This window comes from Mercenaria mercenaria, chromosome 12, assembly GCF_021730395.1.
Source record: "Mercenaria mercenaria strain notata chromosome 12, MADL_Memer_1, whole genome shotgun sequence".
Taxonomy (NCBI): domain Eukaryota; kingdom Metazoa; phylum Mollusca; class Bivalvia; order Venerida; family Veneridae; genus Mercenaria; species Mercenaria mercenaria.
In genome coordinates, this window is record NC_069372.1 from 3,608,649 (window position 1) to 3,634,929 (window position 26,281).

The 26,281-nt window shown below is 36.7% G+C and overlaps 1 protein-coding gene across 1 annotated transcript in view; it reads left to right on the forward strand.

Annotated features, from left to right (window-relative positions):
• LOC123534653 (HEAT repeat-containing protein 6-like) overlaps positions 1-25,573 on the forward strand; it is a 43,843-nt gene extending 18,270 nt beyond the window's left edge. The window contains exons 7-25 of the mRNA XM_053519002.1: positions 2,198-2,339; positions 4,952-5,250; positions 6,229-6,351; positions 8,236-8,312; positions 8,901-9,033; positions 10,822-10,921; positions 11,613-12,159; positions 12,491-12,572; positions 13,901-13,990; positions 15,622-15,756; positions 16,828-16,950; positions 17,358-17,482; positions 18,537-18,697; positions 20,152-20,228; positions 21,063-21,140; positions 22,176-22,397; positions 23,029-23,173; positions 23,612-23,728; positions 24,461-25,573. Coding sequence (XP_053374977.1) covers positions 2,198-2,339; positions 4,952-5,250; positions 6,229-6,351; positions 8,236-8,312; positions 8,901-9,033; positions 10,822-10,921; positions 11,613-12,159; positions 12,491-12,572; positions 13,901-13,990; positions 15,622-15,756; positions 16,828-16,950; positions 17,358-17,482; positions 18,537-18,697; positions 20,152-20,228; positions 21,063-21,140; positions 22,176-22,397; positions 23,029-23,173; positions 23,612-23,728; positions 24,461-24,516 — 2,832 coding nt within the window. The 3' untranslated portion in view covers positions 24,517-25,573. The remainder of the gene's footprint in view (positions 1-2,197; positions 2,340-4,951; positions 5,251-6,228; positions 6,352-8,235; positions 8,313-8,900; positions 9,034-10,821; positions 10,922-11,612; positions 12,160-12,490; positions 12,573-13,900; positions 13,991-15,621; positions 15,757-16,827; positions 16,951-17,357; positions 17,483-18,536; positions 18,698-20,151; positions 20,229-21,062; positions 21,141-22,175; positions 22,398-23,028; positions 23,174-23,611; positions 23,729-24,460) is intronic.
• Positions 25,574-26,281: the final 708 nt, after the last annotated feature.

Below are 26,281 nucleotides of genomic sequence, written 5' to 3' on the forward strand. Positions count from 1 at the left end.
CATGGCAACCAAAAGGAAAAACTTTAAAAATATTCTTGTCCAAAACCACAGGTCATAGGGCTTTTATATTTGGTATGCAGCATCATGTAGTGGTGTTCTACCAAAATTATTCAAATTTTCCCCTAGGGCCAAATATGGCCCCACCCTGGGAGTCACATGGTTTACATAGACTTACATAGGGAAAACTTTGAAAATCTTCTTGTCCAAATTCACAAGGCATAGAGCCTCAATATTTGGCATGTGACATCATCTAATGGTCCTCAATAAAGAGTATTCAAATTATGCCCCTGGGGTGAAAAGAGGCCCCGTCCCGGGGGTCCCAGGTTTTACATAGACTTATATAGAATTTTTTTTTAAAAATCTTCTTGTCTGAAACCAAAAGACCTAGGCCGTTGATATTTGGTATGTAGCATTACCTTTTGGTTCCCTACCAAAATTGTTCAAATTATGCCCCCTGGGGTGAAAAGAGGCCCTGCCTCATGGGTCTCAAGTTTAACATATACTTACATGTAAATAGGGAAATAAATTAAAAATCTTGTCTAAACCACAAGACCTACGCCTTTGATGTTTGGTATGTAGCAATGCCTTGTGGTTCTCTTCCAATATTGTTCAAATTATGCCCCTGGGGTGAAAAGAGGCCCCACCCCGGAGGTCCCATGTTTTACATACAATGTAGACTTATATAGGGGAAAAAAATCTTCTTGTCTGAAACTGCAAGGCCTAGGCTTTTGATTTTTGGTATGTTGCATTGCCTAGTGGTCCTTTACCAAGATTGTTCAAATTATGCCTCTGGGGTAAAAAGAGGCCCTGCCCTGGGGGTCCCAAGTTTTACATAGACTTACGTAGGAAAAAACTTTTAAAGATCTTCTTGACTGAAAGTTCAAGGCCTAGGCTTTTGATATTCAGTATGTAGCATTGCCTAGGCTCTCTAACAAGATTGTTCAAATTATGCCCCTGGGGTGAAAAGAGGCCGCGCCCCGAGGGTCACATAGTTTTTATATGAGTTATATAGGAAAAAACACTTCAAAAATTATCTGATCATATTTCCTAGACTGTTTTATTATAATTCCCTTATGACCTCAAGTAATTAGGGGTCACTTGACTGTAACCTTGACCTACTGACCTACTTTCTTATTATTTAAGATACAACCTTGAAATTTGGATGACATGTACAGTTTTACACACCGATCTTAAAACTGATTTTCAGTAACCTTGAATGTGACCTACTGACCTACTTTCTTGTTTTTTAAGATACAGTTTTGAAATTTGGATGACATGTATATTTTTTGCATGCCAATATTTAAACAGACTTTAAGTGATCATCAGTGTGACCTGCTGACCTACTTTCTTGTTTTCTAAGCTACAGCAAAAGGATTTGGACCACCTGTAATACTTTTTTACAGATTTCAGAAGTAATCTTGCATAATCTTTACCTTGACCCACTCTCCTAATTTTCTTGTTTTTAAAGCTTTAGCTAAGAAATTTGTTCAAGCAAACAACTCTACTCAGGTGAGTGATATAGGGCCATCATGGCCCTCTTGTTTTTTTAATGTTATCAAAAATAAAACCTTTGTGAATACTTTCAGATCTACAGCATATAACTATCTATCTATACTTTGAAGATCTTATCCAAGAATTGTACAAAAGTTATAATTCACCTTTTGTAAGAGGTATCACAGTCAGACTGTTTTCTTGGCAGAAAATTAGGAGAAAGCAAAGGAATATTGTGCATAGAGAATATATCTTTAAACTTATTTCTTAGTTTATACATAATTTATTTTAGGTCGATTGTGAAGGAAGTTCTACAACTTACATTAATCACTCTTGACACCTCATTCCTGATGGAATCCATCGCCACGAGGGTATGAGAGAAGAGGCTAGTTTCCCTTTTAATGCTGAGCGCCAAGCAAGGGAGCTACTGGTACCATTTTTCACGTCTTTGGTATGACGCGGCCGGGGATCGAACCCACAACCTCCTGCACTCGAAGCGGACGTTCTACCACTAGGCTATCGAGGCGGTTAAAACTTATTTCTTGTAGTAGGCAAGCTAACTTAAGAATGCTAGCTTGACTTTAAAAACAACGAAACCTCTCCTTTGCTTTTATCCATAGCCAGTGGCATATATCAATTCAGGATCACAAATAATTTAAGATATTATTCAACATTTGATAAAGTATTTCTTATTCTGTCGTTTCAGGCGTACATGTTTTATGGGTTATATACACAGCCATTGATTATACCAGACAGTTTGTACCCATCCCCGCTCATCAAGATAGATATCCCAGTCCTTGGCAAAATGTCTGTAACTCCTGACAAAACAGAGAAACAAGAAGATTCAGGTATTTGTGGCAGTACTTTAAGCTGATATGTTGTTTTTTAGCTCACCTGAGCCAAAGGCTCATGGTGAGCTTTTGTGACTGCTCATGTGTCCCGTAAACATTTTCTAAAAAACTCTTCTTCTTGAAAACCACTGGGCAGAATTACACCAAACTTTACAGGAACGATCCTTGGGTGGTCCCCTTTCAAAATTGTTCAAAGAATTTCATTCCATGCAGAACTCTGGTTGCCATGGCAATCGAAAGGAAAAACTTTAAAAATCTCCTTGTTCAAAACTGCAAGGCATAGAGCCTTGATATTTGGCATGTGACATCATCTAATGGTCTTCTATGAAGATTGTTCAAATTATGCCCCTGGGATGAAAAGAGGCCCCACACCGGGGGTCCCAAGTTTTACATAGACTTGTTCAGGAAAAAACTTTAAAAATCTTCTTGTCTAAAACCACAAGACCTAGGCCTTTGATATTTGGTATATAGCATTGCCTTGTGGTCCTCATAAAAATTGTTCAAATTATTACCCTGGGGTGAAAAGAGGCCCTGCCCCGGGGGGCTTCAAGTTTTACATAGACTTATATAGGAAAAAACTAAAAATCTTCTTGTTTGAAACTACAAAACCTAGGCCTTTGATATTTTGTATGTAGCATTGCCTTGTGGTCCTCTATGAAGATTATTCAAATTGTGCCCCTGGGTTGAAATGAGGCCCCGCCCCGGGGTCCCAAGTTTTACATAGACATACATGTATATATAGAAAAATTTTTTAAAATCTTATTGTCTTAAACTGCAAGGCCTAGGGTTTTGATATTTGATGTGTTGCATTGCCTTGTGGTCCTCTACCAAAATTATTAAAATTATTACCCTGGGGTGAAAAAGAGGACATGCCCCGGGTGTTCCAAGTTTAACATAGACTTATATAGGGAAAAAAATAAAAATCTTCTTGTCTGAAAGTTCAAGGTCTAGGCCTTTGATATTTGGTATGTAGCATTGCCTGGTGGACCTCTAATAGGATTGTTCAAATTATGCCCCTGGGTGAAATGAGGCCCGCCCTGGGGGTCACTTGTTAATATGAGGTATATAGGAAAAAATACTTAAAAAATTATCAGATCATATTTCCTAGACTGTTTAATTATATTTTCCTGATGTACCCAAGTGTTTACAGGTCACCTTACTGTGACCTTGACCTACTGACCTACTTTCTTGTTTTTTAAGATACAGCCGTGAAATTTGGATTACATGTACAGTTTTGCATACCGATCTAAAAACTGGCTTTCAGTGACCATGAATGTGACCTACTGACCTACTTTCTAATATTTTAGCATCAGTTTGCCATTTGAGACATGTGGCCCATATTACTCAGGTGAGCAATTCAGTGTCATCATGACCCTCTTGTTTTTGTACACAGGTAAATTAAATATAGTACAAAGCAACCGGACTGTCTAGTATTTTTCATGAAATAAGAGAAAATTATGAAAGGTAGAATAGTAGCACAGTGGTAAAGGCGATCTGGCTAGGTCCTCAGATACCGGGTACCAGACTTGCAGGGGGAACATTAGCACAGTGGTAAAGGCGATCTGGCTAGGTCCTCAGATACCGGGTACCAGACTTGCAGGGGGAATAGTAGCACAGTGGTAAAGGCGATCTGGCTAGGTCCTCAGATACCGGGTTCCAGACTTGCAGGGGGAACATTAGCACAGTGGTAAAGGCGATCTGGCTAGGTCCTCAGATACCGGGTACCAGACTTGCAGGGGGAACATTAGCACAGTGGTAAAGGCGATCTGGCTAGGTCCTCAGATACCGGGTACCAGACTTGCAGGGGGAATAGTAGCACAGTGGTAAAGGCGATCTGGCTAGGTCCTCAGATACCGGGTACCAGACTTGCAGGGGGAACATTAGCACAGTGGTAAAGGTGATCTGGCTAGGTCCTCAGATACCGGGTACCAGACTTGCAGGGGGAACAGTAGCACAGTGGTAAAGGTGATCTGGCTAGGTCCTCAGATACCGGGTACCAGACTTGCAGGGGGAATAGTAGCACAGTGGTAAAGGTGATCTGGCTAGGTCCTCAGATACCGGGTACCAGACTTGCAGGGGGAACATTAGCACAGTGGTAAAGGTGATCTGGCTAGGTCCTCAGATACCGGGTACCAGACTTGCAGGGGGAACATTAGCACAGTGGTAAAGGTGATCTGGCTAGGTCCTCAGATACCGGGTACCAGACTTGCAGGGGGAACATTAGCACAGTGGTAAAGGTGATCTGGCTAGGTCCTCAGATACCGGGTTCCAGACTTGCAGGGGGAACATTAGTACAGTGGTAAAAGGATCTAGCCTAGTCCTACGGTATCAGGTGTGAAATATCTATGTCAATATACGAACTAGTGCAGGGAAAAAACTTAAACTGTGTAATAACTGTTGGTTTTCACTTATTACAATAAAAAGGAACATGTGACAGTCATTTTCATGTCACACATTTACCAGTGTTTCATTCACTCTATGACATGGACTTGTGACCTCATTTCTTGACAAATAGACATCATTGTTTAGGTGTAGTTTTTATCCAGCCCTCAATAAAATTTAATTTGATCTTTCCTGTTTTGCTGAAATGACATAAACTCACTATTTAGGTCAGAAGAAATCCAAAAGGAAAACAAAGAAAAGGGGAGATAAGCAAGGAGGAAAGCAGAGCAGACAGCCAGATGGTGGTTCCCATGGTGATGACCCTGACACTTCAGGAAAGCCATTTGGTGCAGGTGCTGCTGCCATCAATATTGAAGCAGATTTGTCGGGCTACACTACATGGTCTAAGATTAGCAGCTCGGAATCCGAATGGTCAGATACAGAAGGGGGTCAGGGGTCAAGGTTAAGGTCAAGCTGTACCAAGGTCAGACAGTGTGCTCTCAGCTGCTTCTATTGGATAATAAAGGTACTGAAGTTCAGAAAAACTTGAATCAGGTTATTGTTAGAGTTTTGTCAAATATTCATTTCATTTGATAAGAGTTAGCATTTAGTGTTATTACTTGCGTATTTGTTTGTTGCAACTGGGACATAGATGGTATCGTATATGTATTTTTTTAATAAGTAAATACAAACATTGCTGTCTTTAAGATAAACATGATCAAACACGAGAAAATAATGTTTTCATGTAGGAAACATTTTATTGATATTTTGGAATTGGGTTAGGTCTGCTGGACTGGTGTGTCATAAAATAGAGAAAATTGGATTCTTCAGCCTTTTCTCATTTCAACAAAAATGGCAATTTCTTGTGTGTACAGTAAAATTGCCATCGAAAATGACTGATTCACAACATTTATATTTGATTAAATGGAACTGTTACAGAATTGAATTCCAGTACACTTGATTAAAAATTTTCTGATTCTGTAACTTGAGTTTTGAAATCAAGCACAGCCATTTTAACATATAGGCAATGTTTACTTGCATCTGTACACCTCTACAAATTGTGATTCTTAATCTCCTTTTAACAATGGGCCAATTTGTTTAACCCAGTCCAGAATATGCCAGTCACATGAGCAACAAGAAAAAAAATCTTGCCAGTTCGAGAATAAATGAACAGTCCGGCGTACGTCGGCCACGTGTGTTGCAAGTAAAAATTAAAAAAACTTTAAATATGCTATGATTTTTTATTGTGACCTATTCCACATAAGTTAGCAATTGTTTTATTGTGGAATGTTTATCCAAATAGATAATGGAAAATATATGATTTGCCACATTGCCTATCTTGCAAGACCGGCGCATGTCGATGTATGCCGGATTGACCAGGTATCCCGGGAAGCAAAACAAATGCCAAGCTGGCTAAACTGCATATGCTGCAAATGTGAAACGAATTTGTCCAATATGTTTTTGCTGTTTAAAAATTGCTTTATTTTCATTGTCTATTTTTTAGATGACAGATAAGAAAGTGATGTTTAGTTTCTGGTCCTCATTTATCCCAGACTCGCAGACTGCCACAAACATGGCCAGTACTCAAACTTTGTTCACTATTATATTGAAGGATCCATCACCTAAGGTTTGTTTTTATCAGTTGTTTGTTTAAATTAACAAATTAAAAGATAGTTTAAATCACATGTGAGATACTTCTTGTAATTTTTTTTCTTGAAACCTTTAATGTATGCTTCACATAAAGCAAGCAATTTATCACAGTGCACTTTTGAAGATTATTTTTAGCTCAACTATTCGAAGAATAGGTAGAGCTATTGGACATATCCATGTTTCGACTCTGGCGTCCCAATTTGGTTAAGTTTTTGTATGTGAGCTGGTATCTTATGGGAATGGATTGAAACTTCACACACTAATTCACTGTGAAGAAGTGACTTATATTGCACAGGTTTGTTAGTTGATTATACATACCGGTACTTGTATAAAAGGCAAGCTGGAGTACAATTTTAACTGCTACATGGTATTACTGAAGTCATATATGTGATACGTCCCGGATCGTCCGGGATTGTCCCGGAAATTACATACTCGTCCCGGTGTCCCGGACAGTCTTAAAATGTCCCGGAAAAATAAAAATACAGGAACAAATAAAAATAATCCCCCAAAAACTTGTTTTGTCTATAAGTTGTTAAATTTTACACAATAAACAGTCCCGGTGTCACATTGTTTATTCATAATCAGTTTCATGCCCTCGAGCCACATGTTTGATCATGCGACGATCTTTTGGTGACAGTCGGTTATTATGATGACCCTGATTAAGAACTGACAAGATTATGCAATCAGTAACTGTTTTATGATAGTTAAATTAGGAACAATAGTCGTAAATCTCTTTGTTTTTAGCACATTGGCGGTAAAGCTACATGTAGCCTTTATGGAAGAGATTGTTGAAAACGGTCAATTAAACGATAATTATTTTAAAAGGTTGTAATTATTTAAGATCTACATCGATTGTCACACATATTCTGAATGAAAATGCTGAATGCCTTTGCCGACCGACCCATGAAAATTGACCCGACTCCAAATATTTTATATTGTCGATTTTATCTTCAAGATTTATTTATTCCTTTAAGGATTCAGTTTAATTATTAGATAAATGTTTAAGCTTTAGAATGATACCAAATTAGCTAGAATCTAAATCACGATGACCAGGTTGATTCTTCGTATATAGTAAGTCTCCTAATTCTGTTCACCTTGGGAACGCAATAAATTCACGTGGCGAACTATAGATGTATTACCTGTATACATGTATTTACCTCCCTTAGAAAGCTAGACGACATTTGCCGCAAATTAATACAAGCGAGTGAACAATGTTTATCTCGGGGAAACTACATGTATATTATGATATTTTTTGCATGAAACAGACGAATACCAATGTCACGGTGTATGTCCCGGACAAAAGGTAAAAATCCCGGAAATTTTAACTCAGAATCCCGGAAACGTTCTGAAAAATTATGGCGTTTATGCTGAAGTTCATTATTCATTTGTTAATCATGCCTAATGATGGTCATCCACCCTTGCAGGCACAGTATCGCATGTACCATGTCGAACACAGACTGTGAGCTTAGCACCCGTCAAGCCCTTTAATAAGTTTTTGAAGCCAAAAGATGAAGAAAATTACCTCTGTGCAATTTCCATAGAGTATAAGTGAAGCGTCCAATCAGAATTAAGAATCTAAAAGGTGTCACTGTACACAACCAGTGATACCAAAACATACAGTGACCACCAGAAATAAGCCGAAGGTCTTAACAATGTAACTGTTAGAGGAACTACAACTTTGTTGTCCCCACAAGGACTATTTATGGCAGAAGGTGTCCTGTATATGTGATACTGTCTTCTGTATGGCCAACACAACAATGCCATGCTGTGTGTTTTTCTGTGTCAATGTTACTATACCAGTATTTCTGATAAGCTTCCCTGGTGGCAGCATGCCTCAGTTACAGAATATTAAATTTTTCAGTGTAGAATGGGTGCCTTGGCAGCCCTGTCTGTTCTTGTAGATGGAACTAAACTCCTGTTGACTGCCGCAGAAGACAGGTGAGATTTTTCAAGGAATTTATACAGTAAGAACTGTTGTAATTTGGAAAAAGTGGCAAATTCTTAAGGTCTTAGTTTTTAGCGGTAGGTGTACTTAGATCTGTTTTGTTGTTAAGGATGCGATATCTATGGTAATCCATTATAGTTTCTAATATTTATGCTGGGTATATAATATCCAGCTTATAAAAGAAAGGATTCAGGTTTTTAATTTCCAAAATTTTTTTGTTTCATTTAAAAGAAGCAATAATTGTTGAGCAGTAGTTATCAGGTTAGATAATTGAGCTGTTAAAATTTTACATGGTTATCCTCATAGTTTTATTGTGAAGTCTTGCAAGTGTCAATGGCTTCAATAGAATGAGTTTTAAATTTCCAATCAAAAACAGAATTTATATTTTTTTCTTTAAATTTCATAAATGCTTTTGTGTCATTTGAAGACAATAATTATTGCTATTATTTTGTTTAAAGATGGTTAAATTGTTACTGTCATCCATGTAAAATTTAGTATTTTTAAATGATATGTTGGAATGATGTGTTGCAATCTTCACACTTCTGTTGTCGAAACCCTAAAATGTAAATCCTTTCAAATAGGGATGAGACTAAAACTGCAACATTTACACCATTTTCTGTGATACTGGGATCAACAGTGAAAGAGATCCACCGGTGTTTGCTACTTGCCATGATCTCTGAGGAATATCCAATCACATTGACACAACTTATCAAGGTGAGACTATCCAATCACATTGACACAACTTGTCAAGGTGAGAATATCCAATCACATTGACACAACTTATCAAGGTGAGACTATCCAATCACATTGACCCAACTTATCAAGGTGAGAATATCCAATCACACTGACCCAACTTATCAAGATGAGTATATCCAATCACATTGACCCAACTTATCAAGGTGAGAATATCCAATCACATTGACACAACTTGGCAAGGTGAGAATATCCAATCACATTCACCCAACTTATCAAAGTGAGAATATCAAATCACATTCACCCAACTTATCAAGGTGAGAATATCCAATCACATTGACACAACTTATCCAGGTGAGAATATCCAGTCACGTTGACTCGAGTTACCAATATGAGAATATCCAGTCATGTTGCCTCAAGTTACCAATATGAGAATATCCAGTCATGTTGCCTCAAGTTACCAATATGAGAATATCCAGTCATGCTGACTCTAGTACCAGTGTGAGAGTATCCAGTCACATTGACTCAAGTTACCAATATGAGAATAGCCAGTCACATTGACTCGAGTCAATGAGCATATCTAGTCACGCTGACTCTAGTTACCAATGTGAAAGTATCCAGTCACATTGACTCAAGTTACCAATATGAGAATATCCAGTCATGTTGCCTCAAGTTACCAATATGAGAATATCCAGTCATGCTGACTCTAGTACCAGTGTGAGAGTATCCAGTCACCTTGACTCAAGTTACCAATATGAGAATAGCCAGTCACATTGACTCGAGTCAATGAGCATATCTAGTCACGCTGACTCTAGTTACCAATGTGAAAGTATCCAGTCACATTGACTCAAGTTACCAATATGAGAATATAAGTCACGCTGACTCTAGTTATCAATATGAGAATATCCAGTCATGTTGACTCAAGTTACCAATATGAGAATATCCAGTCACATAGACTCGAGTTATCAATATGAGAATATCCATTCATGCTGACTCTAGTTACCAATATGAGAATGTCCAGTCACGCTGACTCGAGTTACCAATATGAGAATATCCAGACACATTGACTCGAGTTACCAGTATGAGAATATCCAGTCACATTGACTCGAGTTACCAGTATGAGAATGTCCAGTCACATTGACTTGAGTTACCAATATGAGAATGTCCAGTCATATTGACTCGGGTTACCAATATGAGAATGTCCAGCCACATTGACTCGAGTTACCAATGTGAGAATGTCCAGTCACATTGACTCGAGTTACCAATATGAGAATGTCCTGTCACATTGACTCGAGTTACCAGTATGAGAATGTCCAGTCACATTGTTTCGAGTTACCAATATGAGAATATCCAGTCACATTGACTCGGGTTACCAATATGAAAATGTCCAGTCACATTGACTCGAGTTACCAGTATGAGAATATCCAGTCACATTGACTCGAGTTACCAATATGAGAATATCCAGTCATGTTGATGGAGTTACAAATAGAGTTGACACAAGTTACTAGTCACATTAATTTTCTAACCAGTATGAGGATACTCACCTTTGATATTGATTGTTGTACACTTTCATTTTTAACAATATTCACATATTCTGTAAAAATCAAACTTTAGAACAAACTTATGATGATCTTTAGCTGTAGGTGAGTCATGTAGTCTGGAATTCCTCTTGTATGTATTTCTACAATGTAGAGAAAGATGCAAAGCGGTAAAACACTCCTGAAAAAAAAAAGAAGAAAAAAGTCAAAATTAATCATGACATACAAGCAAAATTATATCGATATAGATAATGTTATTGTCTGTTTGCAGTGTTTTGGAACAGTTATTGCCAATGTACCATACCATAGAATGAGACCTGGTCTGTTAAGCAGAATTGTTAAACAGGTTAAACATTTCATAAATCACAGAGGTAAGAAAAGGCAATATGATAATTATGTCAAAACATTAATGATAGGAATGATTTTGTTATAGAAAACAATTTTTTTAAAATAAAAGTTCGAAATTTATATGGTCTATATATACAGTATTGTGGCTGAGCAGTTAAGGTCACTGACTGAATCACTTGCCCCTCACCGATGTTGGTTCAAGCCTTACTCGGGTATTGAATTCTTCATATTATTAGGTAGCTATCAAGCTGGCTTATGGAATGCGACTGGTTCTACCCAAGTGCCTGCCTATGGGAGGAGCACCTGGGGTCTTCCTCCACTATCAAAGCTAGTAAAGTTACCATATGTCCTGTAATTGTGTTGGTACAATGTTAAACCCAACAGAAAACAAATATAAACAGATGTGAGCAGCCTCGGCGATACATATGTATAATACCTGGTATTTCGTAGGTCATGAAGCATTAATTTAATGTCATTAATTTTGCAATGTGAATCACATAAACACTTGGCATAGATTTAATCCTATATCAAGGCATTTAGAGGACTTGTCACTCGTAAAACTGCCACCTGATTTGAAATTAAAAACGTCCCACAGAACTTAAAACAGTTTCTTAAAATAATATGGTTGCTCATTTTGTCAATAAAATTTGTTTAGAATGTAGAAAATCATAATGGAGGATTTAGTTGTTTTGGAGGTTGTAAATTTCTTTTCAGATCCTAATGTAAGAGTTGCATGCCTGACATGTCTAGGGTCAATGGCTGGTATCCAGCCACCCTTGATGGAAGTGTGTCATATAATTCAACCATCAAAACCCCCGATCTCTGCTGTACAGCCTGTTCTCACAGAAACTGATTCAAATAATCAACAAAGATCTAAAGACAGTGAATCTGGTTTACAGATTACAAATCCTACTGTCAGAGACTTTGATTCAGGCTTTAGCAGCAGTCCAAATATTAACTCCGGTGGAGGAGCTCTTCAGTCAGGAGGTGCTACAGGAGAGGTTTCAGGGGGAGCAACTCCAAAGAGAGATACAGCTAGTTCCTCAGGTATTCAGACACCGGTGTTTTCAGACCAGCTTCTTCAGGCTTATTCCAAAGAGATTTCCTGGGTTGTAAAGTTGTGTGTGAAGAATATATTGCCACAGAGCACCCCGGACACAGTGTTTGGAGCTGAAGAACCGCACACTGAGCCAATACCTGTACGTCTGGAATCTCTTCAGGTCCTGGCAAACCTAACTAAAGGATACTTTCCAATTATAAGGTAAACTAGTAAAGATTTTAGTTAGTTTAATACAAATAAATTCATATTTATTCAAGCTCCACTCTAATAGTGATTGGTTTAGTTTCACAGAAATAGTAATTTGAAGCTTATTATAGTTCTCAGAAAAGTTAGTAATTTTGTAATATAGCATAATCTTGTCACTTACTATTTAATATGCCATTAGAATTATTATCTTATGATTTCAGAAATATGCTGCTATTTTTAGGAATGAAACAAGACCTTGATATAGAGTTAACAGACTGTAGTTTGTAATTTAATTTAAGAAAAAACGTGATATGGATGTAGTACATGTATATGTTTTTGTTTTCAGAAATTGTGTTCCACTGTTACAAGAACTTGTACATAAATGTTTCTGTGATAAAGATCCTGTGATAAAACTTCATACAGCAAAGGTTTGTTGCATAAAATTACATTTGAGCCGCGCCATGGGAAAACCAACATAGTGGGTTTGCGACCAGCATGGATCCAGACCAGCCTGCGCATCCGCGCAGTCTGGTCAGGATCCATGCTGTTCGCTAACAGTTTCTCCAATTCCAATAGGTTTTAAAAGCGAACAGCATGGATCCTGATCAGACTGCGCAGATGCGCAGGCTGGTCTGGATCCATGCTGGTCGCAAACCCACTATGTTGGTTTTCTCATGGCGCGGCTCATTTATACACCACACCATCTTGTTAAAAATACGTCCGGAAGTTGTAAACTTGGAACATCTTTAAGTCATGTTATGTTTGAGGTACAAAAGTAATTGAAATCTCTGGATAAATGATCATGAAGACTTATTAAACTATATCTCTGTCTTCCAACATTTGTTTGAGTGGTATGAGTATAAATTTGGATAGATATGTATATTTGTTTGGACATCTCTGGAATACTGTGAAGTCATTTAATTACATGGGCAAAATGTCTATCCTGTGGGTATATGAATTTCTTGATTTCAGCTATTTAACATACAGTGATTTGGAAATTTTTTTGTTCATTTGGACGTAAGTTCATGGATACGCCTGATAATGCAGTCCACAAAAAATTGTCACCCACAAATATATGGTTTTACAGCGGTCAAATTTTTAGATGCAAATTAAAGTTAGCAATACGTTACTTTCTTCAGGAACTGACATTAATATGATTGTAGGTCCAGACAATCATTGAAAAGTGATTCAATTTTGTATGCCCTCAACAGGAAGCATATAGTGACCAGACTGTCTGTGTGTTAAATTATCCATCCATCTGTGCTATAACTTTTAATACTACATGTATTCAAAATTAATGAGTCTAATGAAACTAACACAGATATTAATCATAATGAGACGTCTGGTCTGTTCCTTCAAGGTCAAGGTCACAGACAAGGACACTCCAGTTCGGAGGCAGTCAACACTAGAAAATTGTCAATGACTGGTGACATGTTTTCTATCTCTCTTTCTTGAATGTACTTTTATAGCAAACATCACCACCTGTATAATTCTTGATCAACATCACAACCCTGTATATACTGTAAAATAACATATTTTCACTGGGTCAAAGTTTTGCAGATTTAAAATTTTGGCTATGTTCGTGAGGTTTAATATTCGCGAAATTGTTAAACTGGTATTTTACTTGAATAATACTAATGGTGATTATTTAAGCGAGGATTAATTTCCGCGATATGAAGGGCCTTGTGAATATAGCAAAATTTAAACCGTCACAAAAATTTCTGCTTTTACAGTATGTAGATATTGTTAATTTCAGCTGTTAGATGAATTTACACAAGTTTTACTTCAAGATGTGATAAATACAGAGTCTATGACACAAACAACAGACAGGCTGGATAAACAACAGGTATGTTACTTCTGTAGAAGTTGTGTCATTTTCAGGTGAGTTTTATTATTCACTTTTTCAAGAATTTGGACTTCACAGATGTGTACACTTCTGTTAATAATATGTCAATATTCACAAGTACTTTGAATCCAAGTTGTTCTGATTTCGAATATAATATTACCCATTCTAGAGAATTTAGTTTCCAACATGTTCCAGTTGGATAGAAATATTTCTGAATTGTTATGTGTCCATATTGAAAGTCAACAATTTGTTATGTAATATGTGGTTTAACATAAATGAGCCGTGCCATGGGAAAACCAACATAGTAGCTTTGCGACCAGCATGGATCCAGACCAGCCTGCGCGTCCGCGCAGTCTGGTCAGGATCCATGCTGTTCGCTAACAGTTTCTCTAATTCCAATAGGCTTTGAAAGCGAACAGCATGGATCCTGACCAGACTGCGCAGATGCGCAGGCTGGTCTGGATCCATGCTGGTCGCAAAGCCACTATGTTGGTTTTCCCATGGCACGGCTCAAATATTCTACAGATTTTAATATTATGTTTGGTATATAGCATGTACATATTAACTTTTCAACCTTAACAATATTCAGCAGTTATGAATATGATTTTATAGAACTTGCTGGAAAATGACGACCCTTTTCAGTCTTCTGATCTAACTTCAGAACACTGTCTTGTCTGTGAAAGGATGGGGATGGTTAAAATTACCAGAAATGAATGTCATTTTGAGAAAATTTGGTAGAGCTATACCTTTTGAAACTTTCCGAAATTTAAAGTTCAAGATATATGTGTTACATATCAGTGAAGCCTCAGTGTATGCACATTAACTGTTTGATTACACTAACATGGAAAAATGTTCGTAGGCAATACACACAAACTGTAAATTCATTTAATTTCATGGTTTGGGCCAAAAAAAATTTTTTTCATGAGGATGTGAATTCATGGATTTTGACTTTGAAGGGTAAAATGAGTGGGAAATTTCCCTTGTTTGGTGGGACTTTATTACATGGATTGCCTCAGCCATGAATACTTGTTCCCCATGGATATTAATGGTTTCACAGTACTAAACTGTATCCTATATTTTGGGACACCCTGTACAAAGAAAATTCAATCTTAGGCGTAACAAGGGGCTTTCGTGGCCGAGTGGTTAAGGTTGCTGACTTCACACTTGCCCCTCATTAATGTTGATTCAAGCCCCAACTCGGGGTTTGAATTCTTCATGTGACGAAGCCATCCAGCTGGCTTACAAAAGGTTTGTGGTTCTACCCAGGTACCCACTCAAAATGAAATAATGCATGGAGGCGCACCTGGGGTCTTCCTCCACCATCAAACGTGGAAAGTTGCCATATGACCTATAATTGTGTTGGTGCAACGTTAATCCCAACAAAATAACTAAATAAATAGGCGTAACAGTAGTAAAAGATTGAAATAACATACCTTTAGTTTTTGCAGGGCTTGTTTTATTAGAATAATCTAATCTAAATCTGTACTAAATTATATGTTTTCAAGCCTTTGGTTAATGTGCAAATGTGAAACATGCTCCATGCAAATGTATTTCTTGCTTGTGACAGTTCATTATGACAAGTTAGCTCTTAAATGAAAATGAAAAAAATATTCTCTATTTTCCTGTGACAGGTGTTGGAATTCTGGATGTCACTACTGAATGGACCGATACAGGAGATACTACAGAATCCTGTGCACGGTACCGTGCGAGCGACAGTGTGTGATTGTATCGCCAATATTGGGGATCCTATATTCACAATGCTTCCAGTTAGTATGACTTTATACTGTTTGCTTATTTCCCATCTCTCCCTACACAAAAGTGTTTTCAGCTCAACTATTCGAAGAATAGGTAGAGCTGTTGGCATCGTTGGCATCTGCATTAGCATCCTGATTTGGTTTCTGTATGTAAGCTTGTATCTCAGTAACCACTTGTGGAAATGGATTGAAACTTCCCACACTTACTGTGAAGAACAGACTTACCAGTACATTGCACAAGTTCCATAACTCTGTTTTTTTATTTTACAAAATTATGCCCCTTTGTCGATCAACATTTATTCAGTTGACAAGTCTGTTGAATTGCTGAGCGTTGCTGTCCTCTGACGGCTTTTGTATATCATTGTTGTTACTTCAACTTGTGAATTGCTGTAAAATTTAAGATGTTAGATATGCAAAGTATTGCTTGTTTAATGGGCTAATATAAAGTTACTGTTTTGGAATTCAAACTTGACGTAAATACGATCAGGACTGAGCTACTCAAAACTTCATCAACCAGTTATACTGTCTACTGGCTAAGTTTGAAAAGCAAAGAAGGACAGCATAATCAGTCACTAATTAATCATGTCACTCATGATGGAATGTGGGGGAAATAGTGCTAAATATATATTGAAAAGCACAATTTCAATTATTTGAATATGCCTTTTCATTGATAATGATGCCTGGATAAGACAAAAAGTTATCCAAAAGACAATTTATCCAATGGTTAAATTTTTTATGCTGCACAGTCCTGCTGTTTGACGACCATGCAAGATATGGTTGTGGAACAGTTATATTTATGATTGAAAATCATCTTTGCTTGCCAGTATCAGTTTGTTTAATGTGAGAAATCAGCCATCTGGCTTTTAGAAGGTCATAAGTTCACCTCAGCCCATGCCTTGTCCAATGTAATTGCTTGGGGGACACCTGGTTGCATATACCAAATGATTAAAGATGGAAAGGTTTAACCCCCAGTAGCCTTAGCTTGTGATCTAACCTAAAACCCAAAGAAATGTATTAACTAAAGGATATTTAAGAAATAAGGAAATGATATAGTTTAAAGTTATTTTGTTTTGTGTTTTGCAGTTGGACAAGCGTATAATGTGCCTCACTGTGGTGCTGGGACTGACCAGTGATGAGGATCGTTTTATTCGAGCTTCTGCAGTCAGAACACTGGGGGTGTATGTCCTGTATAAAAGTCTTAGAGAGGTTAGTATCTCAGATAGATCTGTCAGTTAGAAAGATTGACACTTCAAAGTAGTATAACCCCGTGTTTCTTGTATGAGGGAACTAAGTCCTGTCAAAAGGTTAGAAATTCAAAGAGGTTAATCATTAAGAGAGTTCAAGACATTAGAGAGGTTAGAACTTTGAGAGGCTGGAGATCTTGAGGTTAGTGTTTTAGAGAGGTTAGAAGCTTCGAGAAATTTGTTTGTAGAGATTCTATAGTATCCTAGAGAGGTCAATATACACTAAATTCCTTACTGTTTGTACCAGACGTATTTCATCTTATTAAAAAAAGGTTTGAGACTGATTTCTGCAGTAAATATGTGAAGCAGTATGTAAAAGTAACACTGTCATAATCTGCCACTGTGAACACTTGCCTTCCTTGCTTGTAGGATGTGTCGTTTGTTGCGGATGCTACGAGTGCAATATTGGGTGCTATGGAAGACAAGAATATAGCTGTGAGGGTGAAAGCAGCCTGGTCTCTAGCTAACCTTGGTGATGCTCTAGCATTGAACAGGTACTTCTTAAAGCTCCTTTGTTCCTGTGGTGGACATAGTACATTGTATCTATAAAGATAAATAGAAGATATTTGTTTGTTTTGTGTGAATATGGAATATATCTCACTGAGAAGTGAGAAAATTTCAAATATTTTCATGAGCGCGTAGCGCGAGTGAAAATGTTAAAATTTTCTCACTTCGAGGTGAGATATATTCCATATTCACGAAAAACAAACACATTTTCTTTTTATTTTATGCTCAATTACGTTGAGATGTGTATTTTACAACTATTTTAATCTCAGCGCGGGAAACAGACGCGCGTAAACAGACATGACGTCAGACGTGCTGTGACGTTATAAAGACGCATACAACATAAAGTTCCATTTTATTTTATTTGTTGCTGCATAACATGAAATTCTCTTTAAGTAAAATAATTTGAATCGAGAAATATACTATAAAGATTAAAGTGCGACTACAAATTTCGTCCTGTTTTAAGCAAATAATTTAAAATTCATACACAATGTTTGAGGGGGCGGAGCTATATCTCTCACAGTGTGAAAATATAGATTTCATATTTTCACAGTGTGGGTGATGAGATATGAAAATATTTAACTGATAGAATACAGTATTTCATTAGTTAGCATAAAATAATACAGCTTGTTGTAACTATGATTTGTTAAGCTAGAGGTCTGTGGATCTCTGTGTCAGAGTAGGGGAGGTAACTGACACTGAATCTTTTCCATTATAATGCTGTTGATTTGATCGTTACCAGACAGCTGACAATTGACTTAAGTGTAAACTTTTATACTTAAACCTGTTGGTGGCAAGTGATTTTTCCTTTGCAACCAGTGCAGACCAAGAGCAGTCTGATCATGGTCTGCACTGTTCACTGTTCAGTCAGTAAATTATCAGTGAATACCCCTTCAAATAATAAAAAGTATTGCCCATATTGAATGATGGACAAGTCTAGAGTTGAGCAAGAAAAGCAGGCTAAGGGTTAAAATGAAAAAAAAAAAAACTTGCTGTATTTCCAGAGTTAAATGGGAAACTAGAAGTAATGTGATTTTCTTTCAGGGAGGAAGAGGATGAGGATTTTCTCACAGATTTTTCTGATGTCCTTGTGTTAAATGTGATCAATACGGCTACGAAAGCTTGTCAAGATAGTGACAAAGTGAAGCCAAATGGTGTTCGGGCACTCGGCAATATTCTCAGATATACCACAAAGAAACAGCTGTGTATGTACCTTACAGTTACTACAATGTGTAACTCACTTTAATTTTCTTTCAGACGAAAAATTTCATGTGTTTTGATAGTTTTGTTTGATTATCACAGACTTCAGGAAAGTTGGAAAAAATGGCCAGACATTCGGTTCAGCAATGCCTAAAAATCTGCCGGACCGAAAAGCAATAAGCCAGTCCTAAAAAGCTGTCAGTGCACCGCATATGTTGCTTTTCTCCATCATGTATGAGCCAGGTGCGATTTTTAGTCCAACTCCCCTTAAATTTTCAGTCAACCCTCTTATTTTCGTACATTTTTTCCTTTCACTACAATTGTTGGGCGTTAATTTACATTTCTTTCCCGGATTCTGCCCGGCATGATATGTTAGTGACACCATTTTGATGTGTTGTCCGAGATGTTGCGGTTCTCGGGGTACGATAAATGCCGGTCAGGTGAACTGCATCTGGATTAAGAAACAGCGGACCACAACAAATTTTACGGTCATGTCTGTTGGACCAACGACTTTCCGGAAGTCTGTAATCACTTCACCTGAACAGCTATGGTAATAAAGCAACAGTTTCATATATTTATTAAATGCCAGGTGATCCTTTATGCACAACTTTAGCTACAGCACTATTACAGAACTTTTGACCTTCTAAAAGCCAGAAGGTTGATTTGTCTCATGAAACAACTTCATACTGTCAAGCAAACTGTTTTACCATTAAAAAATGACAATTGTAAATTTTGTCAAGTAAGAACTATAAATCCTAGAGTATTATTACATCTGAACAAAAATCCTGCAAATAAAATTTCTTTTTTGAGAGGAAATTGATTGCGTTATTTTACCATTTTCCTTTCTGAGAGAAAATTGGTTGCAGTATTTTTCCATTTTCCTTTCTCAGAAAAAATTGTTTGCAGTATTTTAGAAAATTGATTGCAGTATTTTACCATTTCCCTGTCTGAAAGGAAATTGATTGCAGTATTTTACCAGCCAGTGTGAATTTGTCTAAATTCAAGGTAGCAACCATCAGTTGTAGTTATTCTACACAAATACGAATAAGCAAAATTCAAGCAAGGTAATGAATATAAAATTTAGGCTTGCTCTTAGCAGAGCAAAACCTACTGTAAAAGCACATATTTTCCCTGGGTCAAAATTTTGCGAATTTGAAATTTTGAGTATGTTCGTGAGGTTTAATATTCGCGAAATTGTAAAAATGGTATCCTACTTGAATTTGAATTATACTAATGGTGAATATTTACGCGAGGATTAATTTTCGCAAGATGTAGAGCCTAATGGTGAATATAGCGAAAATTAAACCCTCGCGAAAATTTCTGCTTTTACAGTATAACATGTCTTGTCTATAAAGTCACTCATTTTCTGGATTGATTGGTAATGGAAGAAGAAATTTCAACTGTAGGTATGGGAGACGAAATATTTTGAGTAAACATAATGTTTGATATACTATTTCAGGCAAGGAAGCATTCAGTCAGGCAGTGAGTTCAGGTGTGAGGGCTCTTGTGAAAGGTGTGGCCACAGGTGCAATGAAGGTGTGTATAGTATTGAAAGATTGTATATAAAAAATGAATTTGTGTTTCAGTAAAAAAAAATACTGAAAAAAGTACTATGTAAAGCTCTGAATCATTTCCATTGTACTTTATATTTACTATTCTTATGAGAAAAAGTCAAGTGCTATTTCATTAAAACTTGACAATATTGATTTCTGTTAGTGAAAATGATATTAAACTGTACAATGTTACGCTTACTACACACATTCTGAATCGGTTATTAGATCACCCTATGTTAATGGCTTGTTTACATAAAAGACATACTAGAATCAAAGTAAAATATAGCAGAACAATATTATATAATTTAAACACCGGGAATCAGTTAAATGCTTTGCACTTTAATTCACGTGGGCTATGCACTCATGATATAATTCCGTAGACGTATAAACCCTTTGGCTTGTTAAATATAATAAAGACAAGTCTGCTAATATAAGCCCACCCACATAACTCGGTAGAGAGAGCACATATCTATGGATTGTGGTATCGTGAGTTTGATCCTTGGACGAGGCATGTGTTCTACGTGACGATTTGATAAAAGACATTGTGTCTGAAATCATTCATCCCCCACTTCTAATTCATGTGGGGAAGTTGGCAGTTACTTGCAGAGAACAGGTTTATAATGGTACAGAATCCAGGAACACTGGAACTACCTGCCGTTACATATCTGAAATACTGTTAAAACCCATTAAACCCAAAAGAAACAAAGAACTGCTGATACATAAAAAGTACTGTTTACATTTTAAAAAACGATGACATATAAAAGAGGATTGCTTGAAAGAGGTCTTCTGTTACAAATGTATGCTTCTTTTGTTTCAGGTCCGCTGGAATGCATGCTATGCGATAAGTAACATGTATAAGAATTTGGATCTTTCTCAGGGATCTGTACCGTGGAATGTAAGGAGAAATAATTTCATCTTATTGCAAGAAAACATATGAATAATTTTTATTTTGACTTGAAAATATTAAATTCGTAATCCTTATAAAATGGGTATTTATGTACATAATCCTTATAAAATGGATATTTTTGTACGTAAAAAGTAAATACAGTTTAAAGCTTCTCGCTCAGCTTTGGTGAAATTTTTCAACATGTTCATTTCCAACAAGTTTGGCATAGAGTGTATATATGACTCTGAAAAGTGATAAGTGGGTGAAAAGAAATCATCTGTACTATAATATACATGTATAAAGCAACGCTTGTCTTAAACTCGTCTTAAACAGTCACCTGACTTTAGGTGCCAGTATGTGCTGCTCACTAGGGTGGTTGCTTAAAACAGATTTGACAGTAATGTTCATAGAAAATACATTTATTGCAAAATTTTCACAACAGAATTTTCCGCCTCAGTTGAAGATAATAAGTGGGGTGAGACTATTCTATGTAAGAGCTGTATGTTGTAAATTAGAAAAAAAAATCCCATAGAGGTTTGATATTGCACTAACCATACGAGTTTTTAGCTTTTACAAGATTACATTAAATATGCTAGTACTACAATAAGGAATTGTGAAAATACAACCAATATTCCTTCTGGCCTTAAGATTTGAGCCCGTGACCTCTAACGTATCCTTGTGCCCTCTCTGAAAAGTGCTCACTGGTATCTACTCCCAAGAAAATGAAAAATAGTTTGAAATATTTAAGATGACTTTTGATACCAAATTCATCATATGAGCCGCACCATGAGAAAACCAACACAATGCATTTGCGACCAGCATGGATCCAGACCAGTCTGCGCATCCGCGCAGTCTGGTCAGGATCCATGCTGTTCACTTTCAACGCTTTCAAAGCCTGTGCAATTAGAGAAACCATTAGCGAACAGCATGTATCCTGACCAGACTGCGTGGATGCGCAGGCTGGACTGGATCCATGCTGGTCGCAAATGCACTGTGTTGGTTTTCTTATGGTGTGGCTCATATTTTTTCATTGTTCTATTACAGGTGGAGGTTCTGAATGTGTTATGTACAGTAGTGAAAGAATGTAAGAATTTCAAGGTGCGTATAAATGCAGCCATTGCATTGTCTGCCCCGAGAGAAAGGTCACAGTACGGGACGACCACACTTTATTCTGAAGTCTGGGACGGAGTAATTGAGGCATTTAACACGGCAGAAAATATTGCCGACTATATTGACTTCAAATACAGGGATAACCTGATTGAGCAGGTAAGCTGTTTTTGATATCACTGGGCAATTGTTTTTATTCATGGCAGACTCATGATTTTAAATCTTGCTGTTTCATCAATTCAGGATATTGAATGCAATTTTTCAGTTATCTTTGAAAAATTATTTAATTAACAAGTTTAAAAGGCGCAGCAAAATAAACATTTTGATTGAAACCATGAAATATCATGCCAAAGCAGTTACAGTATAATGATACTTGTCTTGTTTTTGGTATTTGTTTAAGAAATAATGTATCTCAAACAGTGATTTTATCTTTGGATAAAATCATTGTTTGGAGTTCAGATGCAAAGGAATTATATCACAAGGGCGCATCTGAATGACAGACGATGGCTTTATTCACAGAGATGTATGATTTGGATTCAAACACAGTATCAGTGAATATAATCAACATCCCCTAAAACATTCGAAAAGTATTTTCCTGTTCTGTGTGGTTTTCTTTTCCATTGTGCCACTGTGACATACATGTAGCTGTGACATACAAACAGTGATTTTGTTGGTTAATAAACAGTTTCCTTCTTGTTTGTCTAATAGGAAAAATACATAAGGTCATGTTAGCATATGTTTTAGATTTTCTTTGTGATTAGAAAAAGTCCTGTCTACTCATACTCCACAGATTTGTATTGCTGCCCTGCATCTACTATGCCTGCTCAGTCTTGAAGATTTAAGAGAGTTGTCTCCCTTGTTACACAGAAGAGGTGAAGCCCTCGCCACATACCTAGATAAATATTATACAGCGAGACAGAAAGACTCACAAATGGGTAAGCAGTTCTATTTTACCTATGATTTAAAAGCTCTTTGGAATGTCTACAGACATCCAGCTTTTGTGTATTTTAAGAGAATTAGCTCTATTTTTAATAATTATAAAAATAAATTGAAAACAGTGTGATAAAAATTTGAACCCATAGGAAGGCATAAAGTAATTTGCACTGTCTGGCTGAAATTGATGTTAGTTTGTCAGTCACACCAAAACACTAAATGTCACAAGTACAAAACTGTTCAGTTCGATGAGGTTTGTCAGAGTGTCTGTAAGAGTCGGGTCTGTTTACAAGCAAGGGAACTACACTACCCGGGACTTTCATTGTATAATGGGGACACCGCTTGTTTCCCAAATTTTTCAGTTATTCAGCTTAAGACATTTTACATTGATTAAAAAAAAAGAGAGTAATTTGTTATCAGGTTATGGTTATATATTTTAGATGAACATTTGGAAAAAGCTAAGTCAAGGTTAGAGAGTCTTGATAAAGAGGCCATCTCAGACATAGAGAAAGATAGTTTACAGATACTGACCAAAATCTGCAAACAGCTGACTGAAGGTAAGAGTTTATTTATGGTTTTTCAAAAGAATAAAATGAGTCGTGCCATGAGAAAACCAATATAGTGGGTTTGCGACCAGCATGGATCCAGACCAGCCTGCGCAGTCTGGTCAGGATCCATGCTGTTCGCTAACAGTTTCTCCAATTTCAATAGGCTTTAAAAGCGAACAGCATGGATCCTGACCAGACTGCGCGGATGCGCAGGCTGATCTGGATCCATGCTGGTCGCAAACCCACTATGTTGGTTTTCTCATGGCACGGCTCAAATGTGTTGCATGTGCACAGTCAAACCTGTTTGTAAGGACCACCCTTGGGAAATGAAAAAGTGGTCTTTGTTGACAAGTGTTCTTTTTTTTTTAAATTTGACTGTATTTGTATATCAGTTTTGCTGATAGCTTTTGGAAACAAAAGTGTTTGAACTGTCTGTCTGTCCATCACACTAATTTATGTCCGCAAGTCCTCCTATGAAACTTAGTGTACACATCATCAAGATCAAGTGACTATATCCATATTGTCAGAAATTTCTTGTTTGAATATTTATTTTGACTATATTATACTGTTTATCAAAACATTTTCAGACAGGTATGAGTCATACAATGATTTTCACATCAGTCTTGTATTTGTCTTTTTCTGTCTGAAGAAACATAATTGTAATAAAATGATGAATATTGTATAGATTATTTCTTTACAATTATTATCTTTAAAATCTCATAAAATGTTTCTGTTTTCCAGTATCTGATGAGAATATTGAGAAACCCAAGACAGCGTTTGTACAGACCTATGACTAAACATTGCTGTGAAACCATTTTAATTATTGATTGGTGCAGACTATTATTAGACATTACAAACTTATTTATAGAAAATGTTTGGTATAGATAATATTTAGAATACACGTTTTGGCTCAAAATTAGAGTAGTTGATGTAGTAGTGGATTTATTGCAACACACAAATGTATAGATTTTTTTCTCATTTTCTTTATGCTTCCAATCAGACACTTCCCCAATAGCTTTTGCAGTTCCATGAATAACCTCTAAAGTTTTAGCCAGCAATCTTGTATTTTTTGTCGGATAAGGAAAGCAGCACATGGAAATTTGTAGCTATAGAATATGTATATTAGGTACATATATGTGATTTTGTTTTTCATTGTGGAGTCTTGTTGGTGCTTGGTCCCTGGGGCCAGTGTGGACTGTCACAGTGGTCAGTGGTTAATCCGAGTCTGCTATTATTTTGCTAAGCTGTGTTGTAAGCTTTCAAAGAATCTTCTAGATTTGAATACTTAGGGATACAGAAGTAAAAACTTTCAAATGTACAGTTAAGAAATAAGATATTTAAAATGAAATATTGGCTAGTACCTCATACCTGGTTTGTACAAGCCAGTTTTTGGACAGCCATAAGGGTTAGACTGTTACTTAGAGTTATTTATAGAGGAAATATTTTTGAAAATAGGCTGGGTTTTTTTTATCAAAGAAATATTACATGTAGCTGGTTTTCCTCATAGGGAAAGCAGCCTAGTCCCATTACGGGCTCTAGTTGTTAAATTGGCAAAGTCTAAATTTGGCTTCTGAATTTATAAAATTAAAAAAAAGTTTTATTAATTTGGAAAAGGAGTTAAAATTATGCAGACATCAGTGTAATTCTGTGTTCACACACTATTTGTTGTATTTCATTAACAGAAATTAATTGATCAGGTAAAAATGAATATACATGTAGTTAATATTATTTGCCTGAATATTTATTTCCTGCTTGTTAGTGATTTATATTTGATTGTTAAATTTCTTTATTTTTATTGTTATGACTTGACCACCATGTATGTGCTATTATCAGTAAACCACATGAACAAAATTGCATTGATTTTATGGTGTTTATTTTAAATGGTTTTAAACAAAAATAAATTCCATTAAGAGGTTGGCTGCTTCTATAGTTGAGTGGTATCACCTGTCCTCAACAGGGAGTCAAATTATTCATGTGAGGAAGCCATCCAATTAAGAATTTGTTCTACTTGGCTGCCTGTCTTTGGTCTAAATAATGGGCACCCTGTGTTTTCTGCATAATCTTCAAAATTGTGATTACATCCACCAACTGCTTTTTACTATAAATATGAAACATGTCTTGGGTCATGCCATTTCAGATGACCCCAAGGTCAGGCAGATCTAGTCCCAATCCGTGACTCGAGTTACCTCCCCTGAAGGTCCGTCTGCAGTAATATCGGACTGAAATGAAATGAAAGTGATAATTACGTCATGAGTTGAACTAAGGCAGATCCTGCTGAAATTATAACGACAGGCTATTGCAACAGAAGGAATAGGCTCCTAACATCTTTGTTTAAAATCAAATATTCATGGCCCCGCTGTTTGAAATACCTTTTGAAACAACAGATTGGAGAAATATTAAATTTAGAAGTAGAGAAAGATCCATGGTGCCCTTTAGACATCGTGTTAAGCAGGTACCTGAGCAGCACAGCCAGGCTTTTGCAGACTATCAGGAGAGCTTCATTACATTGAAGAATGATTCAAAGTCTGTGACCTTAATTCATATGTTACGATGTGTAACTTC